Consider the following 22,235-nt stretch of genomic DNA (forward strand, 5'->3'; position numbering starts at 1 on the left):
CTGGTTGTATTCACCACCACAACCTGTTGGCTACTGAAACTACAATTAGTACATGCTTGAAATAATAACTGAGTTAACATACACAAAGGGCTTAAAACAGTGCCTGGCACATTGTAACTGCTATATAAGGATTATGGTTGCTATTCATATTACTATTATTACCCTTCTATTTATCACATTATTTAAGGGCCTGATTCCATAAAAATTGCATATCTGCTGTTCTTTTTTGGGGGGGTGTTCATACATTTTTAGGAATCTGCAAGAAGTGAGTAAATGCATACGAAGATGTTCAGGAATGATTTGCTGCACAGTCAAGGAGCTCAGACATCTGTCCATCAATTGGAATGGAGGCAGAACTGGGTTTAAATCCCAGTCCTGCTCCTCCCCAGCATCATACTCTTGGTGAGCAAGCTGCTTCCCCTTCCCAGGCCTCAGTTTCTTCATCTGTGAAATGGGGACAACAACAGTTCTAACGCGCAGAGTTGGGAAGAGTCACTGAGACAGTGGCATAGTTATCTTCAAAGCCCTCATTATTCCTGTCACACAATCAACATCATATGACTGGCAATTTCTAGCCAAATGCTCTTAGTTTCAATTTTGTATGAGTTGGGTAACATGTTCTTCCATCCTGAATTTTGTTTTTGGTGGGGGGTGAGCACAATGTATGCAAAATACCTAAAGGATGCCTCGCATACCGCTGGCACTTAATAAATGTTAGTAGCCCTCCCCCTAGCACATTCCGCCCTGCTCTGAGGGTGACACAACAGGAGATAGATGTTTTCTTCTTCCTTGGATTTCCCTCAGCCTTTACTTGGCATGGGGAAACGGATGCTAATTGCAAAAAGACCCTGCTTATTTTCGAACATGCTAGGAGTTTCTTTTTTAAAGAACAACGGCTCACATTTGAGCATTTAATTATGTGCCAGGCACAAATCAGTTCACAAATGCTGTTACATTTCATCTTCACACAGGCTCTGAGGTGGCCTTGATTTTCAGAGGGACAAAATAGATCGAAGAACTGAAGCCAGAACTTGAACCCAGGTATGTCAGACCCAACGATTCTTAACCAATTTCTCCTTCACTGGTGCTAAGGCCTGCCACGCATTTCCTGCAACTTTCTCTCCTGTTCCCACAGCCCTTCCTTTAAAGTTGGGTTTTTCTGGGGATGAGTTTCTGTTTATTATTTTTTCCCCAAAGTATTTTCTCTTTGTTTCTGATAGAATGGGAGCAGGGTCAATAAAAGTGGGCAGAAAGAAAGGGAGAGAAAGGAGCGTTACCACAGGTGACAAGTCTTAGGGCAGTATTAACCAAAGCAGAGAGGTCAGTCTTTACCCCTCAGCCAGTCAATCACACTGGCTCCGTGAACTTCAGTCTCTGCACACAGATTTACGGCCCCACTGGTCACCTACAGCTCTGGGTTGGGGGGCAGACCTTTGCTGCAGGATATTCTAATGGGTATTTTGTTTTCTGGGAAATACACAGGCATGGGCCCACCACATACACACACACACACACACACACATACGTGCTCTCTCAAAGTGATGTCAAGTACCTACTCTAGCTCAACACACCAAATTTTCTTTTCTGTTAAGAGCACAGATGAAAACTGGACAATTCCCAGCAAACAGGAACTTGTGTTCTGGCTTTCTATTTGCAAAAACAGCAATAAGTATTTTGTCATTCAACCTTCTGGAAGATGTTTTTATTAATCTTTGGAGGGGAAGGGAAGAAGAGAGGGAGAGAAATATCAATGTATGGTTGCCTCTCGAGTGCCCCCTACTGGTGACCCGGTCAACAACCCAGGCATGTGCCTGGACTGGGAATCAAACCGAGATCGTGTGGTTCGCAGGCCCGCGCTCAATCCACTGAGCTACACCAGCCCGGGCTGGAAGTTGTTTTTTAAAAGAATTTGTAAATGACAGAGAAAGTCTAAGTGTAGAGAGACTGAGTGGAAAGTACCTATATACAAGGTGAGGAAAAAATAGGTTTACAGTTGTTTGGGAAATAAGACAATAATTAATGCATAATAATAAAAGAATAAACTATTTTGCATACTCACAACTGTAAACCTGTTTTTTGCCTCACCCTGAATATATATTACATACACACACACACTTAGATATACAAAACATATATACCTGTGTGTATAATCACTCCTCCTTTTATTTATCAATTTTAGTTAACATTTTCCAGTATGTGATTAAGCAGATGGCAACATATGCAGTAAGATAAATATTGCTCAATGATGCATATTTCTGTATACAAAGTGTAATGCATTGCTCAAGCAAAATAAAATTCCATTCAGAATGTGAAAAAACAAACAAACCGTCAATAAAATACCCTCTGTCCTCTGTGGTCTCCAAACATTTGGATAGAATGAAAAGCTACGCCTCTGAGGCTGGTAGAACTGGAGGCGCTCTGGGTACAGTGAACCAGTTTTTCAAAGTCACTGCCAGTGTCGGAAAACATCCTGAGTTATCTGAGTAATGTGAAGCATGCAGAATTTCTGCTGAAAAATCAACATTTCAAAGAGATCAGACAATACCAAGACCCTGTTTCCTTTAAGAATGTGTGTGTGTGCAAGGGTAATAAAAACTAGGTTTCTTAAATGAAACTTACTGAGTTACAGTTTATCAAAGGGCACAAGCAATAAACGGGAGGACTTCTCGAGGATCACTGGCAGCAAAGGGAAAGAAAATGAGCAGTCCTTACATTAACACACACAGTTCTCCTTCACTTTCTCCCAATCTATTCAGCACCCGTAGCATGATCTTTCTGACACTCTCTCTCTAGTGTCCTCCTCTCCTTATGAGTGAGCCCAACTGTTTCTTAAATTCTGAGATGACAGTAAAATCCACAGCTTATTGGAGACCCAAGGAAAAAAAATCAGTGTCATAGCCACAAAGCCCAGCTACAATCCAGCCAATAATTCTAATAGTTAAGAGCTTTGAAAGAGGCTGAAAGGAAAAGGGAAGCTTATAAACCTTTTAGGGCTGTGCCCATCCTGCCATCGTCCTCGCCCTCTCAGACTAATCCGACTAGGTCTGTTTGGAAAACCGAGTGTTTCCTCTTGGCTTCTTAAAATGCACCCAAAATAAAATCAGGTCCTTCGACTGGGGTGCAGCTCCTCAAACACAAAATGTACATGTGCAGAAGCTGTGGGAGGGTGGACACAAGGAAGCGGCCAGATCTGCTTCAGAAAACGCTCGTGCTCAGTGCCTGCCTGGCACTCTCAGGGACACACCCATCACCACCAGCAGGGCCACAGATTCCTTCTGGAAGCAAGAAGCACAAGTGCCCACCCGACCCCACCCCCAGACCTCAACAGAGCAGAGATTAAGCATCATCTCCCAGGCCTGTGCCTCACCAGCTCTTCACAAGAGCCATCTGGAAAATCACAGGGAATTTGTTTTTCAACGTCCCTCTCCTGAATCCAGCGCCAAAGCACCACGCCAGCAGTTCCAGCAGGGTCTGCAACAAACCGCGTGTTGCAAGGACCTCAGTGGCTTGAGAAATGGTCTGGTCCTCCTCTCCTAGCCTGCAACCCAAGCTCAGGCAACACCAGACTTTGGGAACAGCCTGCCCCCTTCTGGTCTCCTTGAGCTCTATGGAAGGGCAGGGGCTGGGGGGTGGGAGGGACACAGGACAGAGGAGGACAGAGTCTTGGCCCCACCCAGCAAGTTGGCACTGTGATGTCAGGATCTAGCAGGACACAGGGGTATGTGGTGTGTGTGTGGCGGTGGGGGAGGTAGGCAAGGGAAAAGAGAAAACACAAACATAAAATTCAAATCCAGGAGGCACAACAGGGAACAATAGCATGGTAGAAAATTATGAAGAAGGGGGAGGGAGAAAAAAGAAAAAAACATGTACCTGTCTACATCGGAAGGTGAAGAAATTGAGACAGTGGGAGATATGGATGGGTGACAGTAACTGAATTGCAGAGAAAAGCAGAGTTTCTGAAAAGCAAAGCAACTCTGCTACTGGAACTGGCATTCCAAAAGGAATAAAAAAAAGGAAGAATGGCACACTCTCACCTACCTTCCCAACTGATAACTACTCTGTGGCTGTGCTGGGGGGGTGAGAGAATAAGACACTGAACTGAATGCACAAAGTGGAGAGGTGGACAGAGTACTCAAGTGTCAGAGACCTAGGAAGAACCTCGACAGCCAGGCCTCCTTACTCCTCTCTACTAGTTTCAACAGGTGATATTTACACCCAAAGCCCCCCCCCCACCCCCGCCGTCGGACACAGGTCTGAACCTCAGATGCAAAGGATAAAGTAAGTCCCATGCTAGTCCTGCAAGTGTTCCCACGTGGGACCAGCAGTGCATGACTTGAGCCCCTCCCACCCACCTCCCAGTAAGGCTCTGAATCCAGGAAGAACTTCTAATTGCATTTTTGCCCAAACACATCACTAACCACCCCTGGAGTTCAAAGGCAGAGTTTGAGAGTTCCCCTTGCTGTAAATAAGAGGCTGCAGGTCATTGGAAATGTTCTGGTTCTCCATCAGGAATCTCAACCCATTGTCCTCCCCACAAAAGGAGGGAAAGAGGGCTCCCTGCTACCCACACAGACCAGCCACCAGCAACAGGACCTGCCATCACATCACCAGCCTAGCGGCACAAAGAGCTGCACTCTAGCAAAGAGGGTCGTCTCGACGCCAAAGAAGTTTAGCAGATCAACAAGCATCACAGTGTCTGAAGCCAGCCTTCAGTAAAGGCTCCCGAAGTGACAAACAACAGAGACGTGTGTTCAGTGTCTAGGGATTCTGTAACTACCCCCTGTTGTCCAATGTCCTCCAAGGGCTAGATTTCCAGTGATTTCCACAATGAAGACAATGACGGATGAAGATAAAGACAGATGAAGATAAAGACAGACTCACAGCACTCCTTATGCCTTAAGACAGACACACCCACCAGAACGGAGACCCTGACCCAGAACTGGGGACTCTGACTTCCAGTTCTGAGAGCTCCGAGTTCAGTGAACTCAGTAAGGCAGCCCAAAGCAGGTAGGAAAGGCACCCCTGGAGTTGAGGGCAGTAAGAAGACACCCAGATGTCCCCCAAAGACCTGCGGAAGGAAGAGTTTCAGAGCCGGGACCGAGGAGAGCACAGAAAACCCACAGCAGCCCACGTCATGATGGCGTGGTGGGACACAGCTGGCGACAGGAATCCGCTACACAGGACACAGAGAGCTCGAAACACCACCTAGGAGAAGGGGCCATGCCCTGACACTGGAGAGCAGCGTGAGGAAAGTCAGACAGGGCACAAGGAAAGGGCAAGGTTAGAGACTGAGAAGGTAAAGGCAGGAGTCAGACATGCAGAGATGGGAGTAAGACCCAAACTAAGGCCAGGCACCCTACACTGAGTCCTGATTCAGGGACAAGGCTGGGGACTTGGGACACCGATTCCAGATCCCCTCTCAGTCCAAGGCAAAGAAATAAGGCAGCAAGCCAGGCACTGAGTGGTCTGCACCCAGCTCGGTAAAAACCAGAGATGCTAAGAGACCCACCCTTGAGCAGCGGCTGAAGATCCCGGGCACCATCCACTCACTCAAATAGGGTTTGAGGCACCAACCACCTACATGCCTAGAGCAAGTAGGAGCGCCCATAACGAGTGACGGGGAATAGGCACTCAGCCAGTTCCTGCAACCCCCAAAGCACCTCCTCTGGAGATAACTTCCCCAGACCCCAAGGGGGCAGTCCTCAGACTCATGATGGGGCAGCCCCCGGCCCCTAAGCCTTGGCACGGTCCCCACCCCGACTTCCAGGGAAAAGGGATGTGGTGCCAGCAAGCTTGAGGAGTCCCAGTCTGATGACCAGGGCTTAAGGACTGGGGGGCGTGGGTCCAGAGCTGCTTGGCTCCCTTCCTTCCTCCCTCCGGGATGCAAGCCGAAGGGGCATCTTACCAGAGCGTGCGCGGGCAGTGCCCCACGGCTGGCCGGCTGCTGTGCCCAGGGCTCTCCGGCGCCGCCTCCCCGTGCCCGCGCTGGGGGCCCCCGTCCTCCGCGGCTGCCGCCGCCTCCTCCACGGGCTGCAGCCCGCTCGGCGGGCAGGTCCCGGCGCTCGCGGCGCGGGGCCGGGGCTGGAGGCGGCTGCTCGGCGCCGCCGACCGCTGCGCCCCCGAGGCGCTCCCCAGCCCCAGAGTCGAGGCTGCTGAAATTCCACACGACCAGCGTCTGCAGCAGCAGCACGGTGAGTGCCGCGAGCAGCGCCGAGTGCGAGCGCCGGGCCAGCCTCCGGGCGCACGGCGCCGCCACCATCTTCGGAGCGCGGCGGACAAGCGGGGCGCGGGGATCCGGGGCGCTCCGGGCCGCCCCCGCGCAGCCCGTGGCTCGTGCGGCCGCCGGCTGCCACTCGGGCTCCCGCTCGGGCCGCTGCCGCCGCCTCGGCTCACCGCTGTTTCTCCTCCTCCTCTGCCGCCGCCGCTGCTGCCGCCGCCGCCGCCTCCACCGCCGCGGCGCGGAGTTTTCAGACGGGCAGAGACCCGGACGTCACCAGGAGGAGGGGAAGGCGGGGAGGCGGGGAGCGGGAGGCCGCGGAGAGGGGCGCCGGCGCGCGCTCTCGGGGGACGGCACGCAGGGACGGGTGGGGGTGACTAGCCCGCGGGGCTTCCCCTCCCCACACCCCTCTCCCCGAGGGGCGGGGGGCGGGTGACCGGGAACCGGCTAGGGGGACGCCGGCAGAGGTGGAGAGAGGCGGGGCCTAGAGGTGGAGCGAGGGAAGAAAAAGGAGGAGGGAAAAGAAGGGGGTGGGGGCAAACAGAGAGGACGGACCCCCACTACGGTCGGAGTGGGGTAGGGGGCCAGTTCCCGCGGCAGAGAAAAAGAGGAGGAGGCAGAAATCAATAGGGGCTTTGGGTGAGGGTGGCCCACTCAGAATCGAGGGGTGGGGGTCGGGTGGAAGATTTGGGGGTCCTGAGACCCTGCCTTCCGTGTGGGAAGCAGCACGAGGCTGCTGAATGGAGCATGCTCCGCGCCCCGGTGTTTGCGGTCCGGGACCTTCTGTGCGCACAAAGACTGCTTGGCAGGTGGAGACGTGAAGAACGTTTCAGGAGTGTCAGAGCCACACAGAGTGATCCTTGGATCCTTAGCTTGAAGGGGCAGGGAGGAGGCTATGAATGAGTCTGTGTGAGTGACTTCTGAATCACACCCACCCCCTAGTGCCAACGATGTACTGAGTGTTTCATTGAGTCACTTCCCTGGTCCCTAAGGATGTATGTACAAGCCAAGAGACTCCAAGCCCAGCAGGCAAGCAAGTGTTTTAGTGGGGAAAGGGAGACTGCGAAGTTTCTCAGCCTTCACAAGCTACAAGGCCCAAAGTCTGGCCCCTGAGCCTTCCACCAGGTCCTTTTCCCCAAGCATCCTGAAGCCTGCCTTCCAGTTGGGGCAGGGCTTAGCTTCTAGGGGAACCGGTCCTGCCATTTGGCTACACGGCTATACTGTCGCGTGACCTTGAGCCAGGAGAACTCCTTGGGCCTAAGCTTCCTCCTCTGTCAATGAAGGTTTAGACTGAGGATCCCAAAGGGCTCAAGTTTCATTTCCAGCCTTCTCTGACTCAGTCTTTCCTGTCTTTCCCTCCCTTGTCCTCTGCCCAAGGCGTCCTACACAGCAGCCCTGAACACACAGAGAGGATAGAGGGAGTGGATGGGGGGTGGGGGGCGGTCAGGATTTAGCACTATGAGAATGTAAATAGCAGAGCCAATCCCCAGTTTGAGTTGCAACCCTGAAGTGAATGTTTTGCCTCTTGTCCATTGTGCTTTTAAATATTCTAATTTGTAAAGAGAAGAAAGTGGAGGAAAGAGGATCCATCAGAGAAGGCAGGGAGATTGTCTTATCCACTCAGAAAGAGTTCATGGGCATCAAACTGTGTCAGACACTGGACCAGGTGCAGGGATCCACAGGTGAGTAAGGCTGAGTGTCCCCTTCACTAAGCTTGGAGTCTAGAGTAAGAGCCAGATGTAGATTTCAGTCATTAAAACACAGTCAGGTTGGTGTCACTTTAGAGATGTGCATGAAGTGGACTCTATGCATTCATGAGGACCGGGTGGGAGTGGTGACCAAGAAAATGAGGTTTGATGCAGCAACTTAGAACTATGGCCTGGGATTCCTTTTCTTTCCATCTCTCCTCTCTGCCTTTCACGAGTCAGCTTCATGCTGAGGTTCTCCCTTCGCGTCAGCCTGGCATCAGTTGCTGGGACTACTTGTATCCTTTGTTCATTTCTAGCCCAGGAGAAGGGGGGGGGGCAGTATTTCCCATTTCCCAGCATTCCGCTCCAAGGCCCAGAGATTCTCTCTGACTGAAGCAGCTTTAAGATGACTCCTAAACCAAGTACTTTAGCCAGGAAGATAGAATGTGCTGGCCAAGGTCCTATATATCATCACCTCTGGCCCTGGGGAGAAGCCAGCTCCCCTGCAACCACCTGGACGTTTTATAGGAATCAGGGTCTTATGAGAAGAAGTGAGTAGGTACAGGGGAGGGAGCACCATTATCTACTCCATGCAGCCACTATGACGCTACGTGACCTTGGGCAAGTCATTCGCCTCCAAGGATTTTGGGTTCTTCATTGCTAAGTGAGAGGTTGGGTGATGGAGATGATCACCCAAGATCATCTTGGGTGATCTTGGAGATGGTCCCCAAGATCATCACGTCGCATCCCCAGAACTCTTCCTCAGTATCTACACAGACCTTCCTAATCCCAGTAGAGGCTGAGGATTCTTGGCACTCCCCTCCCCCATTCCTGCCCATCTTTGCTTCAAGGTCTGGGCAGCATTTTTCCTCTAAGCAACGATGATGTTATCTACTTCCTGCAGCGATACGTTAACCACAGTCCTTTGTGGCCCAGGTTCTGGTTCAGCTCCCACCAGGGCCACAGGCTGAAGGAGTAAGGTTAAAGATCCAGGTCCCTAAGTCCCTGGAGAGAGTGAGAATTGTTTGTTTATTTCAACTCATAAAAAGCCACAGGAAAAAAGAGGTTTAAAAGCTCCAAGCAGGTTATGGATGCCATAAACAGCTTATGTGAGGCTTTTAGGAGGAAAAATCACCTGAGATAGAAGAGCAGGAAGGCCAGCTCGTAGGGTCACTGAGACCCTCTTCCTGCTCCAAGACAGACAGCTCCTCAAGCATCTTTATGGAGCCCGATGTAGAAGACAGAGCCCAAGTGCTGCCCGAGACGCTGGCAGTGGCAGCCTTAGCAACAACAGCAAGTTTCTTTAGAATTCTTCAAGCTTACTCAGTCATTGAACCCAGATGTATTGGACCCTATTATGCACTAGGCACCATGCTGGGCTAGTGAAATATAGATATGAAGAAAATTCCCCAAGGAATTTTTCTTTATAAGTACAGTTTCTACTCTCGCGTTAACTGAGAGCCAGAGCTCTAAGGAAGTTCCAACTGATTTGTGGGCTTCCCTCCCCGGTCCCCACCCCTAAATCCTGTTTCATCATCACCTTCAAGTGTGGGGAGGGTAAATTAGTCAGCAAGTCGTTCGGAGCTCCTGGGTGTGCCCAGCGCTAAGCCAGGGGGTTTGAGGGGAATCAGGAAAAGGGGGGTCTTCACCCTTACGGACTGTCAAGTAGACCCCCGGTTCTGCAGCTCTTCGCTGAGACTGTCAGTGTCCCTTGTCTGCCTTCTCTGTGCCTAGTTTTCTCCTCTGTACAAAGGGGGGTTGTAACAAGGATGATCAGAGAAAGATTTCTTTTAAGGATTAAATGAGATAACCCCTGTAAAGGTTTTTTTCTATAGGAACTTGCACATAATAAGTGCTCCGCAAATGTTAAGTATTATCTATTTTCACTACCCTATCTAGTAGGGTAGTGTCAATGATGAGTAGTGTCTAAAGATATTGAAGGGAAAAAAGGCTAGTCAGGATAGGCTGCCTGGAGGAAGTGGCGCTAAATCTAATCCTTTATTTTATAGGAAGCTCCAAGGGCAAGAACCTGCTCTCTCTGGCCCAGGGCACTGAGTGAACTTTGGGTGTGGACTGAACAGCAGCCGGTGGGTCACAGGATGGTGCATACAAGTACCTCGACTCCATCAGCATCTCAGCAACATTTTAGTTGTGTGATTTTAAGCAAGTTGCTAACATTACCAAATCTCAATATTCCAGGATTTAAGAGGTGAGGACAAATAACACTGCCTATAACCTAAGGCTCCTGGGGGAGGAGGGTAGCAGGGGTTAAGGGTATTGTGTGTAACAGAGTGTTATATATTTCATATGAAATGTTGGTGCTGGCCAGTGGCAGAGTTGAGGGAATGTTACTTTGGTTGTGTTGGGAGGCTGGTTTGTAAATAAATGCTCTCCCCTTCCCTCAAGTAGTCCAGACAGAAGGTACTGGACCACCAGAGCATGGCGTGCCTTCTTCTGAATTTAAATAAACTTCATGAGTCAAATTTAGTCAAATATGCAGGATTTTTTAAAATCTTAGCCATGTGTCTGTTTCTTTTAATTTTTGTTTTTATTTAATTCTTGTTCAAGTACAGTTTTCTGTCTTATATTCCCAGCCCTGCCCCCCCCAGTGCTCCCCACCTCCCTCCCATTTCCACCCCCCACCTTAGTTATTGCCCATGTGTCCTTTATACTTGTTCCTGTGAATCCTTCCCCTTTATTAGAACCTGTTTTTACGCAGATTTCTACAAATGGACTGTGAGTTTGTTCTTAAAAACCTCCCCCTAGTTTTCACTTCTGTATCAAACAGAAATAATAGACATGGGTCACCTGTTCCTGAGTGTTGGTTGGAGAGTTATGCGCAAAACATTGTCTGATTGCTAGGAATCCTGGTTTTCTCTGACAAGAGGATGCCAGTGCCAGTTTGCCTGGGCACAAAGAGGTCAGCAGGGGCAGGATGCTGAAAGCTCCCAAACACCCTCCAAAGGGCAGAGAGCCACAGACATGCATCAGCTATAGCCCGGCCCCCAGCTCCACCCAAGAAAAGGAAACGGTTTCTGATCAGACCAAAGGCGTAGGTAGGCAACATGAAACGGCAGGTTTCCTAGCACCCTGCGTATCAGCAGAGGGAGCTCTAGGTAGCAAATAACTTTCTTCTGACCACGTACTTCCCTGTAGAAAAGACTTGGAGACAGCAAGGGCAAGCTAGGGCCCTAAGTGGATGTGGCACCCACTCTGTGCGGAAGGAATTTGCAACCATAGGGGGTGTGGGGTGGGGGTGGAGGGTGATGGGACAGAAGAGGAGACATCAAAAGGACCTGAAGATCAGAAACCACCACATAGTTTTAAGAGACTATCTGACCTTGGTCTCTACCAGCTCCTTGACCCCCTGAGGTCTCACCGCCTTTATGCTTCTTCTGCAACATGGTGAGGTTTGAATGGGAGACACATTCCAGGTCTGGGTCTTGGGCTCTTTTAGCAGACTTTTTTTTTTTACTCTTGAAAATAAGTGTTTATTGTGTGTGTGAGTGGAGCCTTGTATGACATCTGGGGTTATATACTTAGAATTGTGCCGATGACGGCAGTAATGATGGTGACGATGATGATGGGGGGGTGTTGGTGATGGTGAGAGTTAACATTTATTAAGCACTGACCATGTGCCAAGACCTGTGTTGAGGACTTCAACAAATAATAGTCATCAAAAAGTTATTGAGAACCTACTCAGTACCCAAGATGGTACCCAGGTTGGGGACCCTGTGACAAACAAGACTGGGAAGGTCTCTGCCCTCATGGAGCTTTTATTTTAGTAGTGCAGGAGGTGCCAAGTCACAAAAACAAATATGTGCACAAGTACTGTCAGAGTATAATGAGTTCTGTGAAGAAAATAAGGAGCCATCCACTGGAATGACTAGAATAGACCAAGTTGAAACAGGCTGGCGAGGGGGACCTCACTGGGAATGACACTGAAGTGTTTCATGAACTGTCTCGTGAAATGCAACTATTTGAAGAGCCTGGTTTCTTTTATGCACCAAGCGTCACCTGTCCGCTGAATAAATAACAGTATACCTATTTTTTGAAGTGCATACATACTATGATGATGTATAAATGAACAGTACTGCTTAATTCAGAGTAATTCTTTCATCATTTTGGATTCTCCAAAACCAAGATTAGTGAAAACGCAGCTATTTACTCAGCTATGGGCATGACAGGAGCTATAGAGTGGATTAAGAATGGTTAAGAGTGTGTGTGTGTGTGTGTGTGTGTGTATATATGAATATATGTGTTATATATGGATGAGTATATGTATTTTCACATATATGTATATTTATGTATATATGTGTTTTTTGTTAAATTTACCCTTACCCCTCTCAGAGGTTCTCTGTGTTAGAAAGTTTTCTATCTAGCCCCTGTATCTTTAAGTTGGTAGTTTGTTTTCCCTCCAAACTCATCTTCCCTCATCTTGTTTGCAGCCTTTACTCTGCACCTCCCCAACTCAACCCATCTGGTACCTGGTGTTATTCCTCAGTGTCTCTCAAGTCTCTTTGGTTTGTACATCTTGGGAATCCATTCCAAAAAAAAAGAGTTTACTGGAAAGCCATCGGATTCACTCAGATCTGCTCACTGCCTACCAAATAGTCATTGTTCTCTTCTTGCTTGATAAAGACTCCTGATTTATTTAGGGTGATGATGTGCCCAAATAGAAAAAAAATTTGGTTTCCAGCCTCCCTTGTAGTTAGGGATGATCGAAGGATGAATAGTAGACATTATTGTGGAGCTTCCAAGAAATCCTTTGATGGAGGGTGATAAATCACTTGAGATAAGTGTCCTTTTACCCCTTTTTATTCCCATTCTTTCTGCCTGGAATGTGGAAAGGATAGCTAGAACTCCAGCAGCCATTTTGTGACGATGAGGATACAAGCCAGTGAAAGAGTGATGAGCCAGAAAGATGAAGGCAGCCTGGGTCTCTGGTACCTTTGTGGTCTCCTGTGTATGGCCCACCCTTGAACTTTTATTCAAACCTGAATATCAACCCCCATTGGTTGAAATTACTCAAGCAGGGATTCTGTGTCTATAGCTGGTACATTCGGGTATATGATAGAATTGAATTATCTAACTGAAAGAAAGTCAGGAATGAAGCTAGGCCTGATGGTCTTGCTTCCTAGGTCACTGTGGAAGGAAGGAGCAAGTGGAAGGGAGTTTCCACAAGCTCCCTCTACCCCATTTCCCCACTTCCCTGTATGGGTGCAATGGCTGCACTTTTATGGAGAGACTACCCAGGCTCCTGCATGAAACCTGCTCCTTCTCCTTTTGCTCTCTAGATCACATCCTCACATCCTTACCTACTTATGGACATCACTTCAACACTGCCCTTTCTCATTCTTTTATCACCATTTTCTCCTCTCTACAGCATCATTCTCTCTAGTATCTAAACTTACTTCTACTTCTCTGATTAAAAACAAAAAAAGTCCTCTCTTTGCCCCACTTCCCTCTCTAGTCTCTACCCCATGTTTCTGTTCCTTCACAGCAAAAGTCCTCAAAAGAGTTTTCTAACTCACTGTTTCCAATTCCCCTTCTTCCACCTCATCTTAAACAGGTGTTTGCTCCCCAGTCCTCCATCGGGCCTCACACACACACACTAGAACTGCTCTTAAATTACCTCTTTATTACTAAATGTGATAGTTACTTGGCTTACTGTGCACTTGACATAGTTGCTGCTCCTCCCTCTGGAACCGCCCCCCCCCCTTTTTTTGGCTTCCAGGACACTAGTGTCTTGATACCTCACAGACGCCCCTTCTCAGATTAATCCCTCTGTTTCCCATGTCGCCCTCTCTCCCATCCTTTCCCGATTTTCAGTGTTGGCTTTTCCCAGGCCTTCATCCTGTGACTTCCTTCTTCACCCCCCAGCTGCAGGGCTTTAAAACCCACACTATGCTTCAAATGCACCAAGGTATAGCCCCAGCCTGTGTTACTCCCCTGAATCTGAAACTCATACACTCACTTGTTTCTGTATCTGCACTTGGATGTCTAATAGACATCTTTGTCAAGGACAGTGAAAGAACTGGGGACTTCCTCCTACTTGCAAGGTAACAAGTTCTCCTGCTACATTGTCCTGGGATGCTGGCAGAAGACATGCGACTCCTGGGTCAGAGACAAAACACTTTATTACTCACAGCAGAGCAGACAGCAGAACATTCATGTTTGCATCAGGTCCCCTTGCCTCCCAAGACCTGTGCGTGTGGGTTGAGGGGTGATGCACAGTGGACCAAGGTGGATACCATGCACATGGCTGAAAAATACCCAAATGTTTTAATGAGCTGGGAGAAAACCTGCTAAACCTTTGCCCCAGAGGAAAAATATTACCATTAGCCTGGACAGCAGACATACCTGCCCTCTGCCCCAGAGACAGACTATCTCCATTTTCCAAGACAGCTCAATTATTCAAACATCCTTGAAAATGTAGTCCAGAACAGGGCCTTTGCTCACAAGATATGCAGAAACATGAGAGACCCGTGGGGAACTGTCTCCCGACAATATTAAACATACCTCATCCCAACCTGAATTCTTGATCTTCTTTCCCAAACCTGCTCTACCCAAAGCTTCCCTGTCTCAAGACCCCTGCATTCCCCGGTCCCTCGCTTTCTCTCACAGCACACATCCAATTCGTTAACAACTCTGCTGCCTCCGCCTCCCTGGATCTGAGCACCTCTCACCATCCCCACTGCCGTCTCCTGGGTCCAAGCGCCCATCCATCATCTGTCCCTCGATATCGGCAGGAGTCTCCTCATGTCTAACCTTGCTCTATTTTCTACACAGCACCCAAAAAGAACCAATTAAATTTGTGTGATGCTGCCAGTCATTTGTTTGCTCAATACCCTCACGCAGGATTTCTCTTAGAAATAAAGCCAAAGTGGGGAAGGGGGACTGAATGAGAGAAAGGGAAGAAATTAGCTGAAGAACACATATGCAAAACTCAAGGATGCAGACCACAGTGTGGGGATGGCCAGGAGGAAGGGAAAAGGGGTTGGGTAGTGGTGGGCAAAGGGAGAGGGGGAATGGGGACGTCTGAAACAGTGCTGATAATATCAATAAAGGAAATATAGAAATAAATAAATACATAAAAATAAATAAGGAAATGTCCAGCTAGGAATCTGCAAGGTTCTTCACCATCCAGCCCACATCACCTCCGCCACCTCACACACTGCTCCCTCCCGTCCCTTTACTCCCACTCCTCCAACCCCCTGGCTTCCTTGTGGTTTCTGGCACAGGACAGGCAGCCTGCCTCATGACATTGCTCTGGTTGCTCATTCTGCCCGGAATGCCCTTCACCCCAATTTCTGCATGTCTCCCTCCCTCCCACATCTTGTTTCAACATTTGCACAAAGATCAACTCCTCCTTTAAGCTCTTCTGTGTGAAATTGCACTGCCCTGGTCAACACTCCCAATCACCTTTGCTTTGTTTTATTTTTTCCCCTATAGCCCTTATCATTTTTTCTTACAAAAAATCATCTATTATAGCTTTTTTGGGCTGTATTACTCGACAAGATTGTAAGCTCCATAAGGGCAGGTTTTGTCTGTTTTATTCACTACTCTACCCTCAGCACTAAGTGCTAGGCATGTAGTAGGTGTTTAAGTAATGTCTGTTAATCAGTGAATGAATTATGTTCTCAGTCATCATTCAAAAATATCTCAGCAAAGGGTGTTGATTATTCTGACTTGAATCTAGAGCTCACCGGGGACTCACCAAATGCAGTTACAGGGACAGGGTCCCATAAGAAGATGGAGGCCCATCTTAGACCTGTGACAAGGGACCATTCATGAGAGAGGAAGGCCAACCATGCTATAGATGTCCCATACAGGGTGATGGCTGGAACAAGACTCTGGGTCCGAACCACCCTATTTGAATCCTGTATCTACTTCTCACTAATTCTGGGACTTTGGCAACTTCTATCGTATATCTATTTCTTCTGGGGGGACATCTTACCCTTCTCCACGATTCTCCTGAAGCTTCAATAAATGAGTTACTGTTAAAAACCACTCGGAGCAGTACCAACCACATAGTAACACCAAATACAAAAACTTAAAACTAAGAAAAACAATGATAACTTGATAAGATAAATACATATATATTTGAAGAAATCAATACGCTCTTCCACATCGAGCAGGTAAATAGAAATAAGTAAGGACATGAAGAAATTACATAGTTCCACCTACAAACTCAATTTATTAGGTGTATACAGAAACATGCTTACTTTAGTGGAAAATAAATATTATTTTCTGATATCTATAAAATCTGTTATATACCTGGACATAAAGAAAACCTCAACATATGAGATAAAAGAGATTATGCTCAAGCCAAAATTCTTTGATAATAATTCAGTAACACTGAAAATACATTTTTATAACTTAAAAATTGACAAACATAACCCTAGATAACAAAATTCAATCTTTTTACAAAAAGTAACAAAGAAGAGAACATTCTATAGCAGAATTTATGGAATACAACAAAAGCTGTTGCCAGAGGAAAATTAATAGGCTTCAATGCCTTTATTATAAAGAATAACTAATAAAACAAAATGGGAATTTGTTCCAAACCCCAGAAGGTTAGAATGAGAACAAAGTAAACTAAAATAAATTTTGAACATACAGTTAATAATGATAGGATCTGGATGTGATGGGATAGAAAGCACAAATAGCAAAAAGGGAAATAAATTCAGATGCTCGTTTTTCAAAATACCAGATTAACCCCATCCTCCCCATCCCCAAAAGTCTGATAAGGAAAAAAGAAGATATGGTTATATATTTTTAGAAAACACTTAATAAAAGTTATAGAAGCAAAGAAAAATGAAAAAGACCATTATGTGCAATTTTATGGCAACCCAGATGAAATGGCTCACTTCTGGAAAAAAAAAAAAACGTGTGTGTATGTGTGTATGTGTGTGTACACATACATGTACAGGGCCAGGCAGAAGTAACACCTGCCTGACTGTGGTTGGCAGGGCACGTGAATGTCTCCCATGAGATGGACAGTAATTTGAACATTTCATCTAAAATGTCACACAGTGGCTTGAGTGTGATATTGTTATGGTACAGAATTATATGCTTATGATTTTGTAACAAAAGGTTTTTAGGTGATAAAATGGGCATTATTTATGCCAGACCCTGTATGTATATAAAAATTAACCCAAGAAAAGGTAGACAACTTTCAGAAACCAATTACCCAAAAGACATGAAAGATTTATCATTGAAAAAGTCCCCTGTATCAGAGAAGTTCATGGCTGAGTTCTACATAACTTTATGTTAAAAACAGATTGCTCCAATGATATTCAAACACTCCCAAATCATACAGTCTGACTTAGCTGCATGATAGAATCACCTGGTAACTTTTTAAGATAATGATGTCCAAACCCCTCCTTAGATATTCCTGTTCAATCCATGTCCAGTAGGCCATAGCATCTTAAAATACATCTCCAGGTAATTCTAAAGGGCCACCTGGGCTCATAATCCCTGCCATAGGCGGTAATGAGGAACTCTGCAATCCTTCTAAAACTCGGTTCTGGCCAAGATAGCTATTCTTGGTCAGAAGAGAAAACTATTCATAAGTTTTACTTATGAATGAGACAAATATTTGTCTAAACTACTAGAATCAAGTGAACGAAGCACCATGACCAAAGAGAGTTTATTCCAGAAATGCAGGGCTGGTTTGAATCAGGGAAGGTAACATAATCCATTAATTACACCAGAATCTTCAAGGGGAATCTGAGAAGCCATTTGATTAAATTTAGGAGTCATTCTTAATAAATCACCAAGTAAAACATTATAGAAGGAAATCACCTAAATATGATGACTACGGGACAAAAACTCATTCAAAATGATGAGAATGATAAAGTTTAAATAATCACAAAATTTCTTGCAAATGCAAAAGATAAGAATAAGCACTGTGAGGCTGGGGGAGCTTAAAACCTCTCCTTTTCTTGATGGTTTATTTGTATCCTAACAAAAACAAACTCTAGTGAAATATTTTAACAAGTAATTCTACTAAAATAAATAAGAATATTTATAAGGTGACCTGAAACAACACAATAACACAAGATCAATAGCTCTTCTTTACACTAATAATGACTTCGAAATGGATGTGGGGAGAAATCGGATGGGAGTGACATCGCCCCAGGCACAAAAGCACCAACTATAAAACAACAGGAGAAGGCACTGAAGAAGAAAGGCTAGGGATTATCTGAAGAAAACTAACTTTTAAATAATCTTCAAAATTTCATTGAATTTCATAAAATAAGATCCACACCAATGGAAATAAATATTTTGTTCTTGAGTGGGAAGACTGACATAAAATGCAAATTTTACCAAAGTGAACAAATGAAATTAATTAGCGATGGTTTGGTTTTGTGCTGGGGGAAAGGGAAAAAAATTGGATTAAATAGAGTGCAAGAGGAAATTCTCTAAAATAGCCAATAAACAAATAAGTGGCAAGGATTTGGTTGCCTTAACTCATATCAGAATATACCATAGAATCAATTATAAGCAAATAAAAGTGGTATCTCCGGTTTAGTAACAGAAAAAAGCAGATCTATATATAACAAAGACAAAATTTGAACCAGTAGGGAAATATGGTTTATTTAAAGAATGTTTGTTTCCTCAACTGATTTTCCATTGGAGGAAAATAATGCTGGGCTCTTATACCATGTGCAAGAAAATAGCAGGTATATTAAAGTCTGAAACATAAATGAAACAAAACATAAACAATGAAAATTGAGGACGAGATGGAGAAAGAAGGAAAGAAAGAAAGAGAGAGAGAGAGAGAAGGAAAGGAAAGGAAAGGAAAGGAAAGGAAAGGAAAGGAAGGAAGGAAGGAAGGAAGGAAGGAAAGAAAGAAAGAAAGAAAGAAAGAAAGAAAGAAAGAAAGAAAGAAAGAAAGAAAGAAGAAAGAAAGAAGGAGGAGGGAAGGAAGGGGAACAAAATTCATTAAGAATAAATTACAACAGAGGAAGAGGAGGCTGGGGGTCTTGATTTGATAAAGGGGAGACATTTTTAACAAACTAAGCCTTACAAATGGGGAAAGAGTGAGAAAGAGGTCTCTCTTGGTGAAAATACTAGTGGCCCACTGGACAGTATTTACAATGAAGAACTGATTCATGCTACCCAATGGGTGAGTTTAAAAACATGTTCAGGAAGGAAGCCAGACACAGAAGACCACATACTGTATGATTTCATTTAGATGAAATGTCCAGAATAGGCAAATCTAGTGAGACAGAAAGCAGAAACTTAGCGGTCGCCAGAGGCTGGTTTGGAAAAGAGGAAACGGGAAGTGCCTGATATGGGTGTGTGATGTAGGGGGAGGATAATGGTAATAGTCTAATATTAGGTTGTGGGGATGGTTGCCTAACTGTAAATATATCAAAACAGTGAGCTTTATAGTATGTAAATTATATCTCAATAAAGTCATCAAAAATATTAAAGAATGCCCTGGCCAGGTGGCTTAGTTGGTGGGAGCGTGGTCCTGTAAACTAAAAGGTTGCAGGTTTGATCCTCGGTCAGGGCACGTAGCTGGCTTGCAGGTTCAATCCCTGGTTGGGGTTCATGTGGGAGGCAACCAATGTCTCTCTCTCTCTCTCTCTCCCCCTCCTTCTCCTCCCCCTTCTTCTCTAGGTATATCCTCGGGTGAGGATTAAAAGTATATATGTATTAAAGTCACAATCTACATTTGTTTATTAACTATGTAACTATGCAAAATATAGGGCATCCTACATCACCAAAGACATACAGGGCAAAGTTCCTTTTTCTAGAGTTGGCATATACCACTTCTTTAAGTCAGTTGTCAGAAATCTGAATGGGTGATTGGTAAACTGCCATCACCTACAAGTTCAAGTGTGCATTTCCTTAGCATAAGTATGGCATAGTGATTAAATGTGCCAGCTCTGGAGGCAGACCACACTGGGTTCAAATCCCATTCCAATACTCCCTGTGTGACACAGCCTCAGTGTCCTTGTCTGTAAAAAGGGGAAGGCATTATTGTCAGAATGAAACGAGGTGATGTGTATAAACAACTCAGGTAATCTCTGGTACAGAGTGAGCATTCAGTAAATGTGATGGTGACTAGGATTGGAGCAGGGAAACAATCAGAGAAGAGTCTAATAAGTGTAGGTCTATTAATTCATGACGTTTTTTATTTATATGTACATATTTGTATATATTGACATTTTGTTCTAACATTCACACTTATCCATGGTAAGCTCTCATTTAAAATATTAATTATGTACAGTTCTGCAGTTGTGAGAAAGAGAAAATAATTGCTGGCTTCTTCCAAAGTCATTTATTAAACTGGATAGAAAATACATTGTGTCTTTGAAATTTCTAATGAGTGTGCCAAGGACAGATGGAGGAGGACTAAAAGCCATTTGTAGAGTGACTAGCATTCCTCCGAGTACCTTTCGCAGAGAGTGGAAACACCACCGCATCGGCTTGCTTTGGGAGGGACCTCCCACGTACTGACATGGCGCGGCATTGCAGGGTGGGGTGGGTGGGATAAAGGAAGATATTGCTATAACCCAGCGATTTCAACCAGTGTGCCCTGGCACAATGGTGTGCCACAAGAATTTTTAAAACACGCCATACCTATTTACTCAAGGGCACTGAACTCTGTTTGCTTAAATTATCCAATGAAAAATGACAGCAACAACACAATAATGGCCATCCAATGTGAATGAATCAAAATGATACCTATTTTTCTGTCAGATTGGTGAAAAATATATGTTTTGGGTGTCCTGCAGAATATTAGTAATTAGTTTATGTGTGCTCTGAGATGAAAAAGGTTGAAAATCATTGCTATTATCTTTCCTAGCTGGTTGGCTCAGTTGGTTGGAGCATCATCTTGATAACACCAAGGTTGCAGGTTTGATCCCCCGGTCAGGGCACATACAAGAATCAACCAATGAATGCATAAGTAAGGGGGACAACAAATTGCTGTTTCTATGTCCCTTTCTCTCTCCCTTCTTCTTTCTCTGAAAGTAAAAAAATAAAATAAATTAAAGGAAAGAAGAAAGGAAGAAAAGAAAGAAAGAAAATCCCTGCTATAATCTACCACAGTGATAGCATTCTGGGTCAGAAAAGATATTGCTAATTTTGGGGGGGTTAAAAATTATGCATAGAAGAAACATGAGGGTGCCTTTTGGGGTTCTGGAAGTGTTCTATAACTTCATCTAGGTTAGTAATACACTGAGACTACATGTGTAAAAATTAGTTGAGTCCTACATTTAAGATGTATAGACTTTGCCCATTTTATGTATTTTACATCTCTGACAGAGAGAGAGATTTAGAATCTAACCAAATGCTCCAAGGAAAGACTTCTATATACAGGAAAAAAACCCTTATCTGTAAAATAGTTATCATAACACCTTTACAGTAGCATAATATCTGAAACAACTCAACTTTGAACAATATTGTCTACTGGTAAAATAAATTATAACATTCACTTATTGGAATATTTATAACTATGCAACAATTAAAATGTATGCGGAGAGTTGGCAAAAACATGGAGATACACTATGTTATAAGGTTAATTTTTTTAAATCGGGGCATAAAATCTTTACCTGTAATATACAAACATAATTATACTAAAATATGTGCAGGATAATGACAAGAGGGAAGTACCCTAGATTTTAATACTGTCATTAAGTGATGGATCTGTGGATAATTCTGTTTTCTTCTTTCAAATTTTCTGCATTTATAATAAATGTGTTTATTTTTTGCCCTGACTAGTGTGGCTCAGTTGGTTGAATGTCATGCCATGAAGCAAAAGGGTGAAGGTCTGATTCCCAGTTCCTAGTCAGGGCACATGCCTGGGTTGCAGGTTTGGTCTCTGGTCAGGGCGCATGCGTGAGGCCACCAATCAATGTTTCTCTTTCACATTAATGTTTCTCTTCCTCTCTTTCTCACTTCCTTCCCCTTCTCTAAAAATAAGAAATAAGATCTTTAAATAAGTAAATGTGCTTAATTTTCATAATTGTATAAATGTAACGAATGCTTTTAAATTTACAATAGAGAAAAGGAAACATCGGAACAGGAATCAATCTTGCAGGGACTAATAGTCTGAGATGTTTGGAATTGCAGACTTGATGTCAGGTGCTCATCTCTTGGCTTTAAAAGGTCAGTCATTCCTACAGCTGAAACCAATTTCCTAAGGCAATCACCGTCAGCTTTGGCCTTATAGCTCAGCTGTAGCCTCCCCAAACAGGGGAGTGCCTCCTGGTCAGAAAGTAGTTTGCTACATCCTACCAATTAAGGATTTCTCCTTCATCGCCAGAATAAGCTCTTCAGTAACTCATACTTTTGGGAGTTTTCCG

General features: G+C 45.0%; 1 protein-coding gene and 1 long non-coding RNA gene across 3 annotated transcripts in view; one reads left to right on the plus strand and one right to left on the minus strand.

Annotated features, from left to right (window-relative positions):
• Positions 1-6,516, minus strand: part of XYLT1 (xylosyltransferase 1) — a 305,538-nt gene extending 299,022 nt beyond the window's left edge. The window contains exon 1 of one of the 2 annotated variants that reach the window (XM_037067687.1): positions 5,906-6,516. In XM_037067687.1, the coding sequence (XP_036923582.1) occupies positions 5,906-6,259 (354 nt within the window). In that variant the 5' untranslated portion in view covers positions 6,260-6,516. The remainder of the gene's footprint in view (positions 1-5,905) is intronic. The other variant, XM_037067688.1, reaches the window with a different exon arrangement.
• A 1,303-nt stretch (positions 6,517-7,819) lies between these two features.
• Positions 7,820-10,410, plus strand: LOC119002017 (uncharacterized). Its single transcript, XR_005069663.1, has 2 exons — positions 7,820-7,899; positions 9,915-10,410. It is a non-coding gene; the product is annotated as an uncharacterized LOC119002017 (long non-coding RNA).
• Positions 10,411-22,235: the final 11,825 nt, after the last annotated feature.

Source organism: Sturnira hondurensis, unplaced genomic scaffold (assembly GCF_014824575.4).
Source record: "Sturnira hondurensis isolate 20B ecotype Veracruz unplaced genomic scaffold, ASM1482457v3 Scaffold0017394, whole genome shotgun sequence".
NCBI classification, from domain to species: Eukaryota; Metazoa; Chordata; class Mammalia; order Chiroptera; family Phyllostomidae; genus Sturnira; species Sturnira hondurensis.